Below are 21,373 nucleotides of genomic sequence, written 5' to 3'. Positions count from 1 at the left end.
CTCCTTAGGATATTTATGAGCTGCTGCTGTCTGGTTTCTTAGTGTCAAGAGAATATTAAAAGCTTGTATTTAATGTTCTTTTGGTTTGTTTTTTGTGGGGTTTTTCAAGGAGAGAGATCGCTATGCATACAAGATTCATCTTCCAGAAACAGTAGAACAGTTGAGAAAATTCAATGCAAGACGAAAACTAAAGGTAAACTCAATGTAGTGTTAAAACAGTATAATTACGCATCTTTAATTTTGTGTGATACTTGATTCATTTAAAAAGTGTTGAGAGAAATCCATGCTTTGAAGTCAGCAATAAAATAAAAGGTTGCAGCAGGCCTTGACAGATGTTTATTGAAATGATGTCTTAGAAAGGCTGTTTGTCCTTTCTTTCTTAGTGCATCATTTTCAAATTTCAGTGCAAATTGTCTGGTATCAGCCAAGGTGTGTATGAGGCCTTCATCTTCAATAATTCAGTAATTCTGTGTAATATGAATTACTAGAGAGAATTGTGCAATCACTTCTGTTATTATTGTGTTACATTTAGAATAAAAGGAACATAGTAATTTTTAATGTCTTTGTTGAAGAAGAGTAAATACATACTCTTCAGTTTATCCTATTTATGTTTAACTATATACTAGCTTATTTCTTAGCCACGTTGAAAAGAATGTTAACATTTCAGCCCAAAGCAACATGGTTTTCCTTCTGTTCCTGTCATGGAATGTTTAACAGAAACATTTCTGAATTCACTGAAAGGTTCAGAAAATTTTGACAGAAACATGGAGCATTACAGTTCATGGGCTGTTTTACAACTTGTAATAAAACTCAGAATCAGGTATTCACACTGAGCTGCTGCTTTGCAAAAGTTTCATGTGATTGATGGTGAAGGTGCACAGCTGCCACAGTTCATGAACAGCTCTTTCTCTTAGGTGGTTTGTATGCCCAGGTAATCCTTTCATTAAAATGTTATCTAGTACATTTTAGAATATGACCTGATTCCTGTTCTAGGTGCAATTTCAGATATTCCTGGATTTCTTCCAGAGGGGGCCACTATATTTAGTTTCCTGAGCTTTTGTACCTTCATTATATTTTTTATGCCATTTTATCCAAAACACTGTTCTGCAGTATGTTTCATTAAATTCATCCATACTTCCATAACTGTGAGGCATTTAAACCTGAGTGGTTAAAGTGTAATTTACTAGAACAAGTAAATATATGTCAGAGGCGGTGACCATTTTCTGGGTTTGTAAATTCCCCTGTAATGCTCAGTAATTGTCTGTATAACTGTGTTATTTTTATATTGATGCATTATGGGTGTCAAAGTATTCTAGTGCTGTCAGAGTCAAATTATGACAACTTGTAAAATAAAAACATAGTGTTTTGCTTTAAAAAGTGAATTTTTATTCCTGCTAATCCACTCAGTCTAGGTAGGAGGAAAAGATAAAGAGATTAGTTCTTTTGTTTACACTGTACTACAATGTGAATTTATGCTTCACCGTTACTGTTTCAAAATGCATTCACATAAAGAACTGTTCTGATGAATCCCCTTGCAAAGAATATTTTTACTGTTTATTAGTGTATGCCCAGCTCTTCTGTTAGATATGGTCACTGTGAAAAGGGAAGCAGAGGTGAAGACTAGAAAATATATTTGATCTTTTCTGAAAAGGTCAACAAACAAGAGACCTCAGGAGACTGAGTGATCCAGGGGGTCTGGAAATGTTTTGTTATCCTGCTTTGTGTAATTGAGACTGTGTGGGTATTTTTATTCAGGGGGCAGTACTAGCAGCTGTGTCAAGCCACAAATTCAACTCCTTCTATGGTGACCCCCCTGAAGAGCTGCCAGACTTCTCTGAAGACCCCACCTCCTCAGGTATTTTAACAGAAAGTGTATTTACTGCAGTCAGCATGTCCATACTGGCCAGAGTACCAAGTATTTACTCATTTCTTGAGATTCCATAAAATTGAATATTAAGTTAATATTTACATGTGAAGGATGAATAGTTTTCAGTCACAATGGCATTCACAGCTGGCAAAAATGGAGAGTAAAACTCGACACAGTTTTAAGCTTCTACAGAAATTCTGTTTGATTTTTTTATTTTTTAGTGTATGCGCATTTAATTACAAATAGTGTTATAATCTCACATTTCTCTTTATATTACTTGATTATAAAATCTTATTGAAATTTTGTCTTGAATTCTTAGGCTGGAGCAAAGCTCTAATACCTTACTAATAGTTATTTAGAAAAAGAGCCATTATGTACCAAAGTTTCCTGACTCCTGTTTTGGAGAACAATATGACTGTGTCCTGTTAAAAGCACACTGGACAGTATTTCTGACTCCAAATCTTCAGGGAGAGTCAATACATTTACTCAGAGGGGAAGATAATACTTGTGCTGTGTTCTAGGCCCTGGACAGGACAGTGAGATTACCAAGCAATCCTTTTGTCCATAGCCCATATTCAGAAATTTAAATCACCTGTCAGTCCCTAAACTAACACAGCCCTGCCTTAGTTAGTATCTTAATTTTGACATAACATTGCTCAAAATATTTGCAGTGCAAAAGTCTGGGTTGGTTTGTCTGATCTAAAATTAGGATTTAGAATCAATTTAAATGAACCTTAAAGAAAAACCTAAGACCAAAAGGGCTGTCTTTAATTTTTCTAAACAATTTAGGAGTACTGGCAGGAAATTTTAGCTATATACTGACTTCTCTGGAAGACATTTCAGGAACTTAATTGCGTGTGTTGATCTGCTGTGTGATAATTCTCTGTCTCAATATTTTTATAGGTGAGAAAATTATGTATTGACTGCATAAATTAATTATTTCATTTAAGCAAGTAATTTTTTATAAATTATTTCAATGTCATTAATATAGGATTGATATGCCCCATAAGAATGGGGGCAACTTTTCTTGGTTGAAATTCTCCAATTTCACTTCTTGGAATCCAACTTCAAGTACTAAAATTAAAACATTTCTTTGTCCTTAGACATGAACACCATTCATAATTCCCATGGAAATGAATGAGAATCTCAGATATTTTATTGCAAATGGGTAATCAAAGCCTCATAGCTTAAGTTCAGGCACACAGCTTTTGGATACTTGTACTTGCAGTGAAGGATCCACCTATTCTTTTAAAGAAAGAATAAGTCAGTTTTACTTCACCTAGAACTACTTGCAGTGCCTTAATTTTTGTTTCCATCTACTTCCCCCATTTCAGTGGTGAATGGCCACCAACATGACTGGCAGTGGCAACTTTCCTAATCTGGAAACAGCAGTTCTGCTTTCCAGTTTCAGTCTCACACAACAGGACATGTGTCTTCCTCAGAGTGATGTAATTGCAGATAGCACTATACAGGAAAGTTCCAAGTTCTATTTTTTTCTGCTCACAGAATACTTGAATCCAGTGCACATGTAAATTGTAAGAATATCTATGTTGGATCCTTTGTTAGCTTGTGTTCATCTCTGAAATAACTGAAACAAAAACTTGGAATTCTCAGGAAAGCAAAGTTATTCTCTAACCTGACATTGTTGATCAAACTGATGGGGGATCACAGTGATCAGGAGACCATCCTAAGTGGGTAGTTTTCATCATGTTTCTCTGACCCACTACTTCAGCTGACAAAATATTTAATATTGAATACTAAGCCTTGCAAGAAAAGACTCTACAACTCTTTCAGCTTTCTCTTTCAGAGATTATAACATTTGAGCTGGAATTCCTAGATACCGAAATCTATTTTGTTTCCTCTTCAGAAGTACACTAATAATATTTTCAAATACTTCTGGCTTGGAGGATGGGTCTTGTGATGATTCTAAACCAAGCTAGTTTTGAGAAATTAAAACTCAAGAATTGCAGTAGAAACTTGATTATCCTAAGGTTATTTAAGTTTCCTTCCTAGTACCTCATAATGTTATTCCAGATCATAAACTCTTAATGAAGACCATTTAATATTTTATATGTGGTTGCCAATTATTCCTCCTATAAAATTTCATGAAGCCTGTCACTGTAATTAAATGGTTTGTCAGAAGCAGACAAATACAGAATTCTTACAGAGTTAAATATACAGAAATATAGATGCTTATTAGGTTATGCAAATCACATTTCCTGTCTTCCAGGCTTTCCAAACACAGAAGCAGAAAAATTCAATTCTCTCTTTTTGCCCAGTTAATCCAGAGGTGTTCTTTCTCAAAGTTCAGTATGGAAACCTGGAGTTGCTGGAACCTTGGAGCATCTTCCTGTGCTACCAAAGGGTTATCCCAGGATAGGAAGGCACTAAATGCAGCCAGTCAGATGAGTTCTGTAGATGCAGAATCACAAAGGATCTTCTTGTTAGAGAGTCTTCAAGTGAAAGTCAGAAAATTGCATAGGTAAATTAGATGGGAATGAACAGAGATAAATTTTGTTTGAGGTCAGTCAGGTTTTTTTTTTTCTGTACACATCTTCTTTTCCTTTGTACAGTGTTAACAACTCTTGGTTCCAACCACTTGCTGACCACTGGGTGGTCTGTTTCCTCTTTTGTCAGCAACCATCCTCTGAAAAACTTGAATTAATCCTGCTACCATCCTGTTGGTAACATGGCAGAAACCAGTCTTGCTGAATTTTGAGTGTGACAAAACCTTTTAAAATACTTCTAAACTACAATGCTGCTTTATTGCTGACAGTCTGTGTTCAGTAACTTCTGCAGCAAAGCCACCAAGCAGCCCAGCTGACAAGCCTGCTGCAAATGGTCTTCTCTAGAATGTGAAACATTTGACTTTCAGGTTGCCTATCTTCAAGACATTCTAAATTGTGTATTCCCCAAGGCAACAAATGTTTTGGATATTTTTAATATGCTGAAACAAACATAAATCAGAAGTTAGCAGTCAGCAGCCCTGAAGGCTAAATCTGTCACAGGACGAAAACTGGTCCAGTAGGAAGTATTTGAAGTGGACCATGAAATCCATAAGGTGCCAGAGAAATTCACAGCATTTGCTCTCTGCTGCCCTTCCCCATCTGCCTCCCTCCCTTTCCCTGCCCAGTGCCTGACCCTCCTGATTGCACATTAGCTCTAGACAGGATTTCCTCTCCTTCTGTCATATGCTGGCCACTTGTCCCCCAGCTGAATGTACTGACATACAGTTTGCAAGTGTTTTCATAACAGTGCCTCAGGCTGGGAATGAACAGCACCAATGTAAAGCTTTTAATTTTTCCTCTTTTGCTTCTTGGAGTTTGGCTTGAGAAGCTGAGTTGAGGACAACTGTTTCATATGGGGTGTTAAGTAGATTCAAAATGGTTACATTTTCAGGCCAGCAGTTAGAAAAACTGATAAGTTGAAGAGGTTTTTTGTAAACTTTATGTTTCCATAAGCTTTTTGTAGCCACATTTTCAGAACCCAGTCAGTGCTGGAGTTAAGCTAATTGATAGTCCATAGGCTTTGGAAAACTGCATAACTGACTTTGAATTAAAGCAACCCTTACCTTTTGTTAAAGGCTGTTACTCTCTGATGTCTGCTGGAATTGCCCATTTCTGAACTGTGACTAAGAGGTTTCAGAGCAACTTTTTGACACAGACAGGTCTGGATTCCTGTAAAGGATCCTCAAGCTGTGTTTCAGGGTAACCTCAGAGCGAGAGAAGAGCCTGAGTGGCCAAATGTGCTCCTGCATCTGTGCTGAGCAGTGGCAGTGCTGCAGTATTTTCTGCATTCATGTCAGTGCTGGCCTCTGTGGTCACTCTGGAAGCAGATAAACAGAAGCAGAGTTTTGCACTGCACACAGAGCAACCACACTGAGGCTCCTTCAGTGCTTCTGCCTCATTTTCTCCACACACAGCATTTTTGCAAATGCTTTTTGGTATTTTGTCTCAGGGTTGATGTGTGCAAATCGAAATTTTAATCCTTTTCTATTTTGTCAGACTCTGTAATGTTGTGTCAAATGAGAGGTTTTTAACAGCATGATAGTTTGATTTTCAAATTTGATAATGAAAATGGGAATAAAGCTAAATCTCTTAGTCCTTCAGAGCAAGGTCAAACAGCACAGATACAGACAAGTTGTGAGCTCGCTGTTTCCAACATACATGGAAGTGGCTGAACTCACAAGTTAAAATGATTAGTTGTTTCATGGGATTTAGAATTCATGAAATATTGTCAATACAAGCCCATATCTTAATACCCATCAGTTTCATCAGCAGAAGTAAGAAAAAAAACCACCTTTGTTATGCAAAAATTAACATTGATTTTGTAAATATTTGCAAAGGGTGTTGTGTAACATTTTAAAATATGAATGCTTGGGGGAAAAAAAACTATATTCACCTTATAATTGTTACTAATTCCTTTGCTAGTATTACAAGTGCAGCTGTCAGTTTTGAGATCATGAGTTTGTGTGTTTCCAACATTCCATTATTAACTTGATGATTTTTCAGCTATTGAATCTTTGCTCTGATATGTTTAATTTCTTTTTAAAAGGGCATAAAGATACTGTTAATTAAAAGCAATAAAGAAGTGGTTGAATTTCTAAATGGTTCACATAACATTTTTCACTGAAACTTTTGATTTCAATATAACATTGCTAAATTTTGCTTAAGTATATTAATATGTTGCGCATCATTTGCAGTATGTTGAATTATTTTATCACTTCAATTCTTACAATATTTTTACTGAAAAATCCCTTTTTGTCCATGAGTTTTTTAAAATAGTTTAACCAATGTTGGGAAAAGTCTGGTATTAATAGATCTCTAACACTGTATCCATGTGCTGCCTTCCCAATGCCAAGTGTTTGTTTTCCTCCCATCCCAGTCTGCCAGTGCCATTTGCTTCACACATAGAAGATCCATATTAAAAACTGGGGGGATCCTTGTCACTTGGTTGAAACTATTTTGTGGCTAAATTAGTCTGCTAGGTTGCAGCTTTATAAATGGCTTGTTCTGAAATCTTCATACTGTTTGTTGTTTGTCCAAATGCTGCCTTCCTTCTAGGACTTCTAGCAGCAGAAAGTAGGTATCCCTTTGTTTTCCTTTAAGGCATATCAGTCAGCTATGGTGTGTGTCTTTGCATGTTTAAAAATCTGCTTTCTTTTGCTTCTCTCTGCTTTTTTCAGTTTTAATACTGCCTGTTCAAACAAAATTATTTGGTATTGACTAAATCTGTTTACAGTGTAATATATAATCAACAGTATAATAAAGCAGAAGGATGATTTCCAGGGAATTCTGAAGGTTCTAATTTAGAGGCAGTATTAAAATTACCTCAGTTTTGGGGTTTTTTCCCAATATTTAATATTTGCAACAAAACTGAACTAAAATTTAATTTTCATTGAATTGATAAAGTATATTTTGGGTTTGCATTTTCATTCCAAAATTGTTTTCATGGACTAATGTTTGCTTTTTTTTCTTTCAACTACCAAACATATACTGTAATATTAGTCAAATATTATATTCTTCTCTCAGCTTGCATGAACTTTCTTGATCCTTCTGTGTTGATATGTGTTATCTGATCTATGCATATGCACTGTGGATATGCATACACCTGATTTCAATAACTATCCAAAATGTGTCTCCTCAATGAAGGAATCTTGTTGGCACACAGGGAAGAGGTTCTGCTGCAAAGCAGCTGCACACTTTGTGAGAAACTGGGACCACAAGTATTTCTAAAACCTGCAGACTATACTAGGTGGAAGAGAAGCGGTGAAATTTTAGACCCTTTGATACAAACCACAACCATTTCAAAAACAACTAATTCCCCAAAAACAAGCTATAGAAAGTGGGGGTTTCCTGCAGCAGTTTGAGACTTGTAGATTAACAGCTCTGCTTCTGTCCTAGGTCAGGACATGTCAGCAGGGCATGTGTCCCTGCCTCCATCTCTGATCAATCATGGATTTTGTGGTTGTTGTTGTTTGGTTCATTCTTTTGATTTTACAGATTGTGGGGGAAGTTGTTCATTTTCCTCTTACTTCCTCAACTCAGAGTGCCTGTCCAGTAAAATGAGAGTGAAAGTTCAATGGATTTTTGTAAAAAAGTTTTGTGATAGTATTATTTTTAAGCAGTTGTAGGGGAAGAGAAAAAAAAACCTCATACAGAGCTTGTGCCATGATTTTTGGGTTTTTGTTCATGCATAGAGACTTTTCTTCCACAAACTGACTATAAGGGTGTGCTGCCTTCATGCTGGTCAGAAGGGGGGTTTTAGACATTTTTGTAAGGAGGAAGATAGGATCTAAGGAAGGGGTAGTGAAGGGCATTCATCTATTAAAATATTCATTTGTTTAGTTGCATGTGAGTGCACTTAGATGTAAGCTAGAGGTCTGGTTTGTAAAACAGCACTTCTGCATGTTTCTTTGCCACCACACTAGGCTGGCTTCTGTCATATCTGTGGCTGGATTTTCAGTGAGGGGTAGCTGGGACAAAGAGTTGACAAACTGTGTGAAGGTGCCAAGTATGGAGACAGGAGAAAGTGGAGTCTTGCCCACTGTCAGTGCCCCTGTGTGTGCAGGATGTAGAAAGTCTCTCTTCAAAATTAAGCATCAGTTTCTTGCTGCCCTCTTTGTCCTCTCCCCCACCACTTCCTCTTCCCTCCCATCCTTTGTTGTTTTCTATACATAGTACTCTCCTCTATGTTCCATCTGCTGTTTGGAAACACTTAATCCCTTGTTTTCCTTTCCTTTTTCTTTTTTCTTTTGTTTAGTCCCTTTCTCCCTGTTTTTCTCTCCTGCACCTATTTCCTTTAGTTTCTTTTCTGACTTCACATGCCTTTCTCTCCTTTCTTGTATTCCTTAGATGTTCCTACCTTTTTAAATGTAGTTGTAAATCCCAATACCCTTCCTTTGCACCAGCAGTCTTCTTTCTGAATTGTTGCTGTCATCTCCATAAACCTCCACCTTTCTAGTTCTCTTACTACACTCTTCCTGATTGTTTTATATACATGCGGTGTATGGATATACATATATTTCTTTTATCACTGCCTTATTTGCTTCCCAGTAGCATTCACAGAACTGTGTGCATGTAGGAGCTTATTTGTAAATTTATAGTGTTTCTAAACTTCACTGTTTGATTTCAGTCCAAGGAGGAAGAAGTCATGAAGTGCCATATAGCTCAAATTTGAGCAGGACAGAGCCTTTACTTGCCTTGCATGTTAATTACACTGCTGTGTATATGTAGAACATGTATCTGCCACCTTATTTTAAACTATTACAGTCATGTACATGTGTACACCTGCTTTGGCTGTCATCTGTGCCTGCAGAGTCAGTTGCTCTGGAATACAGTGAACAGCAAAGAGCAGCAAATTACTGTGTGAGATCAGAGGCATCTCAGCTCCAGTGATTCTTGCAGATGTTTAGCAAGTGATGAAGAGCAGCTGGTGCTCAGCTGGCTTTCTCTAAATCTGAGAAGTTACATCAGTTAAAGTAGTGGAAGGGTCTGCACTTTATAATAATGCCCATGCTTGTTTTTTTGTGAGGTTGTATCCTGTGACTTCGTTTTGTCATTCTAATATTTGATCTCTGTAAAATTTAACAATTTCTGATGATTTTTTTGTCTTTTCTTGCTGGATGTACTACCCTCAGACCTCTTCATAAACAAAGTAGAATGTAAATCCTACCTTCTCAAATGGCTGTGCTTTAAGAGCCAGGATTGGTCTTTTAACTTCATTTCCAGCAGCTGCCCATGAGAAGGCAGCCACGGGATGAGGCTGAGAGAAATCAGCTTCTGTTTATTGTAGATTGGCTGGCTTAAGGACTGAACTGTGACATATAGAGAAATTGCAAATGACAGCAAAGCCTTTCTTAGTCATTTAAATACCACTGTGAAATCTTCAAGACACAGTTACTTACCTGTTTACACAACATGAAGAATAGTTGAAAAACCAATCAAATAAAGATAGTTTATAAGAATGAACACAATACAAAGGAGTGGATGGTGTTATGAACTTCATTTCATGTGGTTCTACAAATCTAAGAGATTTAGACTTTGCCAATGTCTCTTTCATAAAAATTTGCTAATAGTATAATGATTATTATAAGTTCTTCTGCAGAGTTATTTTCTGGCATAGTAATTGCAGGAGAATGGCAAAAAGGTGTTTATAGTTTTGTGTTTAAACAATGTCAGGCTTCTTGAATTCTTGGTTTTCATTACTCAGAAGTGAATTTCTGATTTTTATGATGCTTTACATGAGGGTTTGTAAGATTCAGTGTTAAAAAATAAACCGAGGAGTTCTTTTGCTCTCTATCAGAACGTGTTTGCGCTCAGGGTGTAGTCTGTGCTTTGTAGCAATAGCTGAGTCTCTTTACCTAAACCCTTTATTCAGTTGTACAGTGTTGCAAATCATGTCACATGAAAAGAGGTTCCTGATTCTGTTTACTGCCTGTTACATAACAGGGGGAGCCAGTTATACCTCCCTGGTGTGCTGAGAAGCCTCAGAAAAGCAAACTTTTGGGCTGCTTTGTATACTGGGGGGACACTTGGCTACTGCAGAATATGTAGGCAAATCTTGGAATAGTATTTAAAATTCTATTTTACTCTGTTCTGAGAAGTAAGCAACTCCTCCCTACCTTTAAAGTTCAGTTTCTCTAGTCAAACCACCTGTTGCAGACCAGAAGAGCTGGATGTTGTAGTAACAACACTACCAAGGCTTTGCCTACTTCCAGCCTGAAGAACCTGTGTCCATAGCAACTTCAGGTGCACTGTATGACAACTACAGACTCTAGAGACAGAATTCAGCTGTAACAGAAAATTATTTTTCACTGGCCATCTCCAAAAATGTGGTGGCAGAGCCTTGCACAAAATACCTGTGGAAACTTTGACTACACAGTGTGAAGATAAATTCCCAAGTTTCTGCCTCACAAGGCAAATGTGTTTCTGATAAATAACAGATCTGCCTCAGTAGGCAGAAAACTGCTCAATTCATCTCTGTCTTCTCAGAAGTAATTGGGTATCATCCTTAAGAAGTCATTCCACTAACTGTAAAAGCATTTTATGTACTAGTGGTGACTGAGGAGACTGTCATAAGCATTCTAATGTGGTTTTTCCTCTTTTTTATGTATGACAGCTCATAGTTTTCAACTTTTCACAGTTGGCAGTCCCCAGGAAACTCTGAGTAGCTGCAACCATTCTTTCTTAGGTTTTCTTATGGGAATACAGGGAAGACAAGGTTGTGTTGCATGGCCCAGAGTGTCCCTGCTCCTTTTGACATTGAGGTCATTTCTGTGCATTTACAGGAGGATCCAGAGTCTTCTCACAGAACCATGTTTGGTGTGGATTTTGTTACTGTTTCTGCAGAGAAGAGTCTTCTATTTATATCACTGGAATTGCACCCTTTCCTGTGCAATTGGATCTGGTTTTATAGTAACTTCAGGTGCAGGGTGAGATTCATCTCACCCAAAAGTTGGGGCTGCTTGAAAATTCTGGGACAGTGAGCAGGATTTTATAACAGAGTTTAATTTCTGGAGTCTTAAAAAACAAATGAACACTGCCAGTCAAATTAGTCAACTTCCTGATTTTTCCTGCCTTACTGATATTTATGCATCATTCTAATTTTCATATTTCTAGATTCTGTCTGTAACTGCTACAGACCATGAGAAGTCTGAGATTTTAGTTTGTATGACTGTAATAATTCACTGTAATAATAGTCCTTTATCATCTGTGATAAAAGTTAAAGTGGGTGCACTTGCAATATTGAAAAGAGTTTAAATCCTATTTCAAGAGGATATAAGTTTTAATTATAAATATTGAACAGCTTTACACTTTCCCCAAAGGTTAGAAATTCAGCTTGAATATGAATCTTTTTAGAAACACGTGTGCTGTAAATGTTGGTTAACTTCATTTTATGTAATATCTCTTCCCCGAATTTAAAACTCTTCTGAAAGGGACTTTTAGATATTTTAACGGATGTCTGTAACAAAGAGAGTTTAAGTGTTCACAAAAATTCCTGTAAAATTGTCCTCTCACTCTTTTTAAGCACTAACATGCTGTCAGTATATTGCTGCTATGCCATTTTCTCATATAGGTGCACATTATTTGTAAATGAGTGAGGGGCATGGCAGTAGGTGAAGCATGAGATTATAGGTAAAAATAAAACCATAAGGTAAAAACTGTCATTTGTGAGATTAACAAAGCCACTGTCACAAAGTCCCATCAAATTTCTTAAGGACATTCTTGGAAACTTTATTTACAGCCTCCTATTCAATGTGACCAATGGACAGGAGAAAAAAAAAGATCTAATGATCAAACCCTAATTTTTTTTGAATTCCCAAATATTCAAGAGGTTGCTGAGATGGCAAATATTGAAAAATCATAATTTTCATTTCTATTTCAAAGCCCTCAGAGTATTCCACAAAATAAAGTTTGCAAAGGAAATAAAACTGTCAGATAAGGAATGTGGTGGTCCAGAGCATTTGGTGTTTCACAGTAACACAGCACTACAGGCAACTTTGAACACACTTCTTACTGGTTCCAGATTTGGCTCAGGTTTTGGGGATTATGGGCAACACTGAGCAGTATTAGAGGCTCTTAAGTTCCTCAGGCTCTGAAGTGAATCTTCTCTTGAGTTTTCCTTAAATACCCCAAATACACAGAAAGGGCTTTGAACCCAGAAAAAGAAGCTTTGCTTGAAAATAAAATAAATAAAATAAAAATACCTCTGAGCACGAAAACAGCAGAAATAAAAGAGAATTTTAACAAATTTTCTTCTGCCAACTGGATGCTGAAAGTCAAGCACTTTTCTTCAGGCTTGGAGATCTCTAATTCCATCAGTCTTTAACTGATGTGCTGAACATGGAAAGGAAACAGTGCAGTCCTTTTGGGGTCCCTGGGTGGGTTTTTTTCCTTGCCTTTGAGGCTTAGCTGTGATCTCTCCATCCTCTTACCAGCAGATCCCCTGTCCTTATATTTCCTCAGGTTTCCTGCTGTGTCTCTGGTAGAGGGATGTGAATGGTTCCTTTCAGATGAGCATTCTTATTCATTATCAAAGAGGAAGCAAATTTTTCTCTTTTTTCAGTGCACCCAACCTCATGCACAACAACTACTAAAAGTCAAACCATTTGTTTTATTTGCTGACAGCCACAGATTTTTGAAAGAACATAAATTAGTCCATCAAATAGGTGTAAGTAGTCAGAGACACTTGATGGGAGAGAATTAAGTTTTATTGTTCCTGAGACAAGAGCTGTGAGTGAGGGGGATATTGTGGTTCTCAAACCTTGTACAGAGAACTGTGAGGAGCATTTTAGGCTTAGGTTTGTACTAAATGCGATGCAAGAGCTTCTAGATTTGTAATTTATTTCTCCTCAACCATGAGGTTGCAAGTCTTGTATAGTAGTTTTTGTCTATTTTGTTATGTTTATTCAACTTTTTCAAGATTTTCAGAGAAATAAGTTAACTTTTCCTTGTGTAGTTAAGAGGCAGTTGGGTATATTGTTTTTATTACATTCTGAAAATGCAGTACAAAAGCCTTTGAGTTAAGGAGGGCTGATAAGAATTGTTCATGCAATAGAAGATAGAATTTCAAGGAATGCAGCAATTTTTTTAGATGTTATCTATCTTGTCAAAAAGACACAGGCAAATGTATAAGTAAACAGAATAAGCATATTGATGAGAAATTAGTGAAATAGAGAATGTCTAGAGTTCAGTATCCAGAATTAAGAATTTATTTATGAAAAAGCATTCAGTTGTTCACTGCCAGACCACCACAGCAGTGCTGCAGACACTGACTGGATATGCTGCCTCTTACCAGATGCTTTTACCACAGTGGGAAAAGTGAAGACATGATCCATGGGTGTTGAGATAAGCCAAAGTTGGCATCCTAGTAAAGCACACAGGTGGCAGCCACCACTGATACTCTGATTTTTAAACAAGTTGTTTCACACAGAACCACTGTGGGGTGGTTTACTGTGGGTTTGTGTTGCGTTTCTTTGTCCTCTCCTGCTGAGAGTTCAGCTTTCCCTCATGGACTTGCACCTTCCATATTGCCTCCTATTTCTCCTTTTTGTCTCCATAGCTCTCACTTCTCTCTCACCCCCGTGCCATATAAAAATCATCCCCATCATCCTCTGACCCAAAACCATGCCCTGCTGAAAAAGCAGGGTAGGAGATAACCAGGCAAGCAGGACAAACAGAACAAAGACACATTGCAGCCTTTTTTGTCCCCCAGGATTCAGTGGTCAGGTGTTTCTCCCTCTTCCCTCCTTTATCCCGATGCTGATTTTAAAAATATTTGTGAAAGCATTGGTTCTTCCTGATTTTACCAATGTTTGGGATTTGATTTCAAAATAATTCTTACTGATGTTTCAAAATTGTACAGTATGCATTTGAAGTTGCCTGGCAGTTCAAAAAGAGAAGTGAAGGTTGGGGTGGGAATGGTGAGGACAGGCCAATAATGCAAGTGGCTCCATGAGACATTGTTGGGAGCGAGGCTAAAATAGAACAAAGCTGAGCTTAATAAAATCAGGTTTTGATCTCTCTCCCATTAAGCCATTTCTTATGTATAATTACATTATCTGTGAGCACTTTTGATATATGTAAAATTTATTCAGTGATTTTTCCTGTTAAAACTCCAGCTTTTTTAAGATCCTATTCCAGTTGTACCAGATGAATTGAAAGTTTCCTTTTCCAAAGTTCAGTTTACCATGAGCCTTTGCTTTATTGATTTTTTTCCTCTTTTTTTCCCCTGTCTGTTGCCCCATAGGAGCAGTCTCACAGGTGCTGGACAGCCTGGAAGAAATTCATGCACTTACAGACTGCAGTGAAAAAGACTTAGATTTTCTTCACAGTGTTTTCCAGGATCAGCATCTTCACACATTACTAGATGTAAGTTTTCTGTGATAAAAATTTGAATGTGTTCCTGGATTTGTTGTCCATTGGATAACATTTTATTTTATCCTTAGCATATTCTCTTTTCTTGTTTGATATCAAAATCAATTTCTTTATTTGTAGAATGTAAGAATCCTCCAGCACTTTATGCAAAAATACATTTTTAGGACTGCAATATAAAGTATTGTAGGATGTGTAAGTGATTAAGAGTTGTAGTTAATAGGTTTGCTTTAAAATAATTAATCAGAATATTTTTTTCCCTTAATAAGGGCTAGATTTTAGTTTTTCTTTTAAACATGAGTTACAACTTTATAACTGTGCATGTTCTATTATTATCATTAAATGTACTAATCTTAGGCCAGGTCTGGGGATATTCTTACAAATCTGAAATTTTTTGTGTGATGCACCCACCAAGGTGTGCTCATTTCTCTTTCACATTTGGACGTGGTATGTTATATGCTCAATCGTCTAAAACCTGTATTTCTCTGTGGTTCTGGAGAGCTGCCAGTCCATAAAGCAGCAGTGTCTTACTGAGTGCCAAAACACTCCCTGAATGGCAAATTCAAAAGCACACCATGCTGTCAGTGACTTTGTATGTGCACAGCACAGAGGTCTAAAGTAAAAGTCAAAAAAGTAGCAGAAAAAGTACTTCCCCTGATGTTTTTATCTGGGATATGTGCATACTTCATGTTGAAGACAAAGGACTTGCTTTTAGGGAAGACCAGCTTTTTCTAAAGCAATCTACAGCTTGCACTGAGAAAAAACTCCAGATGGAACCAAATGCACAGGGGCACCTTGGCAGGTGCTGTGACACAGCAGTGACACATCTGCAGAGCAGCTGGCACTGAGGAGCCAGGGCTGCCACTTCTGTGTGTTCTGACTGCTTTTACTTTATGCCAGTTGTGCTGCAGTCCTGTGGGTTGAATAACCACTGGTAGGTGAACAGCATCTTTTATTTTAATGTTGTTTGAGAGTAAATATGCTCTGGTAACAGTGTACAGTGAAAAATAAAAAAATGGTAGGTGGGCATAATGAAATGAATTTAAAATATGCACTCCTGGATCAAACCAAAATGTTTGTGTGATCACATGGATGATGACCTTTTTGTACAATGTCTAAAACTGCACAGCTCAGTGAGTATCACAAATCTAACAAGATGTGTGTGTTTTTCACCCAGTGAAAGAGCCATAGGAGTAGAAGTCATTCTAGCTGTCTGATCTGCAGGTAGATGATGATGTTTGTAGAGACTTGAGAGAGTTTCTGCAAAACTGTTGAATGCTCTGGTTCCTCTGTGCAGCTTTGCAGGAGCACAAGCTGAATATAAAAAGTGCCACAGGTCCTGTGGTGTGCAGACTCTTTAGAATGTAGTGAATGATTTGTACACTTGTTACTGTTTGATCAGTCACTTGAATTCTGTGCATTCTTGAAGCTTAAGGGATTCCAGTCTGGAGGTGGCCCCAGCTGCTGGCAGACCTCCCCCACAGCACTGCTGCCCCTTGGACTGGAGCATCCAGAGATGGGGTTTGCTGCTCAGTGATGGTGGCATTGCCCTGGCACAACAGTGCAGTTCTCATCTTTGTTCTCTGATAAGTGTTCGTGCATTTTACATCAACAGGCATTGCATAAAATTATATGGGGCACACAGGAGGAAGGGACTAGGAGCTCATGACTTCCTGATTGCATCTCCAATAACTCATCTTTGCAATTTGCATTAAAATATGAATCTTTTTTCCCAATTTAAGTTCACCTAGCTTGTGTACCAGATGCTTAAATTACTTTGTATATGGCATGCTGCAGTACAGAAAGGTGCTCAGTTAATATGAACAAGAAATAAAAAATCTGGAGAGGAGTAGAATAAAATGAGTGTAGTAAGAACCAAAATATTTGTGTTACTCATGCAGAAAGGTTTTAGATATTTATTAACCATTATTGTGTTATCTTATAACTTCTTGGGCTTTGATAAACCACATGGCCTTAGTTTCAGTATTTTTCAGGGTAATAGGTCTGCCAGACATTAACTCATGCTTCTGCAATGCTTTTGCTTTTTTCTGCTCTTGACAGTACCAGTCAGGTTCCTGGTACTTCATTCATGACCTGGTAATGCTGTAATGATATATTTTAGCTTTTCAAATAAGAAAAACCAGCAGTGAAGTTGTAGAATTTTCACATTCTTCATCAGTTATTCTCATAAACAGAGAGGGATGCAGGTAATTGCACCTTATAAAGATATCTGTGAGAACAAAATGACATCAAAAAGCATTTTTCTTTCATTATGCTATGTGGAAGGGCAATGATAGAATCCTCCCAAGGATACTTTGGTTAGAAAAATACAAACTAAAATTGTGAAACAATGCAGTGTCCTGAAATAAGTCTTTTAAAGCCTGAAGCAAGTTTCAATGTTATTTGGAAGGGTAGCTTTTTCATGTCAGTAACTTACATGTGGGAGATTGATTTCTGGTTTTGTATCAATAGTATTCCAATTTTTTTTCCCAGGAAAAATCACCAGTTGTACTTGGATGAAGTTCTGCCGGGGAAAACTTTTATTCCTCTTAGAGAATTTGGGGTTACTGAAGCCTCCAGACCAAGTAACCCATAAATCATTATATCCCACTAAGTAGGAATTTTCTATTCTGTTGTGAAGTTGTGGCTGTCACTTTGCATTAAATACTGTTTCTCTTCTGTGGCCATTTTCCACAGTTAAATTTGTTCTCGTGTTCCTACTCTTTCTCAAGAGTTATCCTTATTTTTAGATTAAGCACATGATGGTAGATCATGCCTGCTGCTGAAATATCTTATTTTGCCTCTGAAATAACTTTTTCTGAAGGCCAGGAAGGAAAGAACAATCATTTTGTTAAGGCTGCAAGTTACCCATCTGTTGGGTTTTTTTCAGATTACAAAATAGAAATCTTCTTTCTCAGTAATTCATTAACTTGGGTGTTATGAGGACAGGCACCTCTGAAGGCCACAAAAGGTATCATCCTATTGATTCTTTTTAATTGATTAATTTGTTTAGGTAACTGTCTTAAGGCTCTCTTCTAATTTACTTGGTGGCCAAAAGTGTTCAAAACAAGGGGAAGAAATGTGCCAACTGCTTAGAAAGTAGCTAATCACTCTCAGCCAAATTCTGCAATACAGAAGCATATCCTGATGTGAGTTTATTGAATAGTTTCATTGTGTGTTTTTTTCATGATTTTATAGAATCCTATTATTTGTGTTGAGTGGGTTTTTTCCTGCACAGAAGTTTCACATTTCATTTTTAAAAACTTAATTGTGTTTGCTGCAAAGAGTAAAGGCCCTTCTAGAAACAGCCATATAGAAATATTTACTGCCTAGAAAACATTTATTGTTTATTGACTGATTTTGTTTGTTTGTTTGTTTAAGTAAAAGAGTAACTTTGGTTTGGACAGATTTTTCTTTTCTCCTGCTCTGTTCATCTCTGATGATCAAAATTTTGGTGAATGCTGTAGGACATTTCTCTGTGTCACTTAGAAATGTGTGGATTTATGACTATATGAAGCTTTATAGACTGTTTCATTCCAGCATCCAATTTAGATGATAAAGAATGCAGTACAGTATATAAATAACTTTATGGAAGAACAGAGTTAAATTTAAGTAGTAAAAGCAGTTTTTTATTACCATGGACAGATTTTTAGAAGCCTTATCAAATGCTTGAATTCAATTCTTTTTTATTGACTTTCATGAAAGACATCCTGGGAGACACTGCTGTCCTGTGTTAGCAGGACTGATAAAGAACTGGAAAGAATTGTAAAGAGGTTACTAATTTTGGAGGTCTTTTACTTCAATTATTATTTGTTAAAGTGGGCTTCAAGGTTGTGCTTAGGGGGGTAGAGTTTTATCCATGGTGTTTTATCCATGATGTTTCATCTCTGTCAGTGCATCAAAGGGATTCTGCTCAGATGGAAACCCAGGAGCTGCTGCTTGGTGCAGCTGCCTGCCCTGAAGGAGATGAGAGAAATCATTCTCCTGTGCTGTGGTCACCTCTGCAGGGCCCTGGCTGGGCTGACTCTGAATGCACATGTCCCTCAATTTACAAGTGAGATTTTCACCCAGCAGGAGAACAATATCAGCTTTTGTGTGGCTGGGGCCTCTCTGCTGGCTTTGTCTGCATCTGTCTGTCCCAAGGCAGAGATAGTTCTCTAGGCTGATCTCTTTTGGCAGTGAATTTTAAAAGTTTGTTACAAATTTTCATAGAGGGAATCATTGAGGTAAGTGTTGTTATTTCTGTGATAGAAATGTTACAAGCTTTCAAGAAAGTTTATTTTACTTTTTGCTGGATTAACACATTACACACGTATGGTTTTAACTAAGTGAGGATAAGTAAATTTTGCACTGGCCATTTGTATCATCTCTATGTGCGCAGCCACTTTTCTTTTTTTAGTTTAATTTATATTCACAGTGCATATATTTAAGGCATGCTGATTTCTCAAGAGAATCTCACTTCTGTGTCTGCTATCCTTTGCTGCTCATGGTTGTGTTTCACAGGAACCTGCATCTGTGCACACTTGAGAGTTTCCTTAGGATTTCTTTTGAGCTCTGTCATCCAAACAGATTTGGTCCTGAAGTCCAGACTTTTAAGGAAACATATTTTCTCTTTTGCTAAAATGAATGTTGTTGGAACCTCAGTTTAGCTTCTTAGATGTTTGGCTGAAGCTTTCTGCTGGGTTTATTTTGGTTTGTTCTGTTTACCCTCCCAGGCTGGATGTTGGCACAGTAAATTTGAATGTCCTTTGTAAAAGTTGCAGTTATTCAGCAGTGTCCAGGCAGGGCTGATACTATAGTCCTCTGCTTGACAATGTTTTAAACTCTCTATGTATTTATTCCTGATCTGCTCTTTTTTGAGCAAAGTGTATTATTTTAACAATTCTAATATATACTTTATAATTTTAAAAAGGGGGGGGAACAAAAAACTTTTAGATTTTTCTCTTCAGGTTGCTTTCATTTCCTTTTTTCTTTTATTTTAAATTGTGAATAGTCTGGTGGAATATCTATCATATGATGTAGAAATTAAAACTAGCAGAGAGGTATAAAAAGCTTAAATATTTTCCTAGATCATCCAGTTTTACTGTGTTTTGATGTGAATAGAATGATTTTATATGTGAATCACATAGTGTGGTGTGAGTTTTTTTGGATGTTCATTGGTCCTTACCCTCTTGAATACTGATTTTGTTAGCACTTATAGGAGGAACATGTTTTAGTGAAACCTGAATGCTTCTCTTTTGCAAAAACAGACCACAAAGTGTGTTATGGATGCCTTGCTTAAAAGCCCTCAGAGCATGTCATGCTTAAGTGAAATATTACCTAATCATTTTTAAAACACATTGTTTTCATCTTTTTAATTGTCCTTTATTTCATATCATTGTAAGACAAAAACACATGGAAAATATTTGTTTAAAAAAAATACCAGAAGAAAGTATGTTGGCAGGAAGGCACCTTGCTATTTGGGGAATCAAATCTGGCTTTTATCCCAGAGCAAGGCAGCGTGCTCAGCCCAGGCGTGGGAGGGACGGTCCCACACTGCAGTGGGAGCTCCTTTCCCAGCACTGAGACAGAGCAATGGCCAAGCCTTAGGGAGAACTGGGGAGGAATCCTTCAGCAGGTGGGCAGGATCATCACCACCAGAGCAGTGCATTTGTTCTCCAACAGGTAACTTCTCTGGAAGCTCTGTCTGAAAGAACACAAAAAGCAGAAGCTGTCCTGGAATTCCTTCTGCATTATTTCATAATCATTCTCTAAAATACTTTCAATTTTCTCTTCCATTGTACCTTTGCATTTCATATTCTCTGCTGCTGGAATAGGTGGATCACTTTGCCACTCAGCATCCTCTCATTGTTTTCTTGTTCTTCCTGTTCCTCTGCCTTACAAATGAAATGGGGAATTTATTTTATATTTAGTCTTCAGAGCAGAAGGCACTGTTCCACATTTTTATAATATGTAATACTGATAAGTGAGTGAATCTCTTAAACCCAAGGCTAATACAAATATGAGCCAACAGTTACTTTTTTATTAATTGAGAGTAATTTTTGAGAAATTTATGCATCCACCACTTTCCAACAATGCAAAATTCTGGCTCAGTTTTCGTGATACTGTGAGAGATACTTTGTTATGCTTAACCTGTTTTCTTTTTCACTAATATTCTGTCATTTTGAATATTTATAAGCTTGATACTGATGTGGTGAATTCTCAAGTGAAATTCAGCTTGATAATGTATTTTAAATAGGAATTTCAGTATGTAGCCCGTTCTTCTTGGCCTGATGTCATCTCCCCTGTGTCATTGTGTCTGTGTGCACCAACATCTCTTACTCCAAAATCCACAAATTCTTTTTTTATGTGGAACTAAAAATTCCCATTATTTCAGTCTGGTTTTAAGTTACTGGGCCCTGATACATCAAAGAACAATAGCATTGTGTTCCTGACACTTGTGAAATATTTAATTAACTTCATTGATATTGTCTTGAGATAAAGAGGATCAGTTTCATATTTAACTTTATACATTTTCTTCACTTCTTGTGTTGTGTGCAGTTCAAGTTTCTTTTTAACCATGAGGGCTACCTGTTGTGTTTGGGATTTTTTCCTTATAAACCTTCAGATTCTTGGGTTTATTGTTTCTCCT

General features: G+C 37.2%; 1 protein-coding gene across 8 annotated transcripts in view; it reads left to right on the top strand.

Annotated features, from left to right (window-relative positions):
* The window catches only part of CASK (calcium/calmodulin dependent serine protein kinase), a 185,224-nt gene that overhangs the window by 119,567 nt on the left and 44,284 nt on the right, over positions 1-21,373 (top strand). For 5 of the 8 annotated variants that reach the window (XM_058800524.1, XM_058800523.1, XM_058800520.1 and 2 more), the window contains 4 exons: positions 110-193; positions 1,756-1,855; positions 6,931-6,948; positions 14,618-14,739. In XM_058800524.1, coding sequence (XP_058656507.1) covers positions 110-193; positions 1,756-1,855; positions 6,931-6,948; positions 14,618-14,739 — 324 coding nt within the window. Of the gene's footprint in view, positions 1-109; positions 194-1,755; positions 1,856-6,930; positions 6,949-14,617; positions 14,740-20,288; positions 20,407-21,373 lie in introns of those variants that run through there. The other 3 variants (XM_058800525.1, XM_058800521.1, XM_058800527.1) reach the window with 2 other exon arrangements.

The sequence above is a fragment of the Ammospiza caudacuta genome, chromosome 2 (genome assembly GCF_027887145.1).
Source record: "Ammospiza caudacuta isolate bAmmCau1 chromosome 2, bAmmCau1.pri, whole genome shotgun sequence".
NCBI lineage: Eukaryota > Metazoa > Chordata > Aves > Passeriformes > Passerellidae > Ammospiza > Ammospiza caudacuta.
The sequence above is the reverse complement of the archived record's forward strand: the minus strand, read 5'-3'. Positions and strand labels throughout refer to the sequence as shown.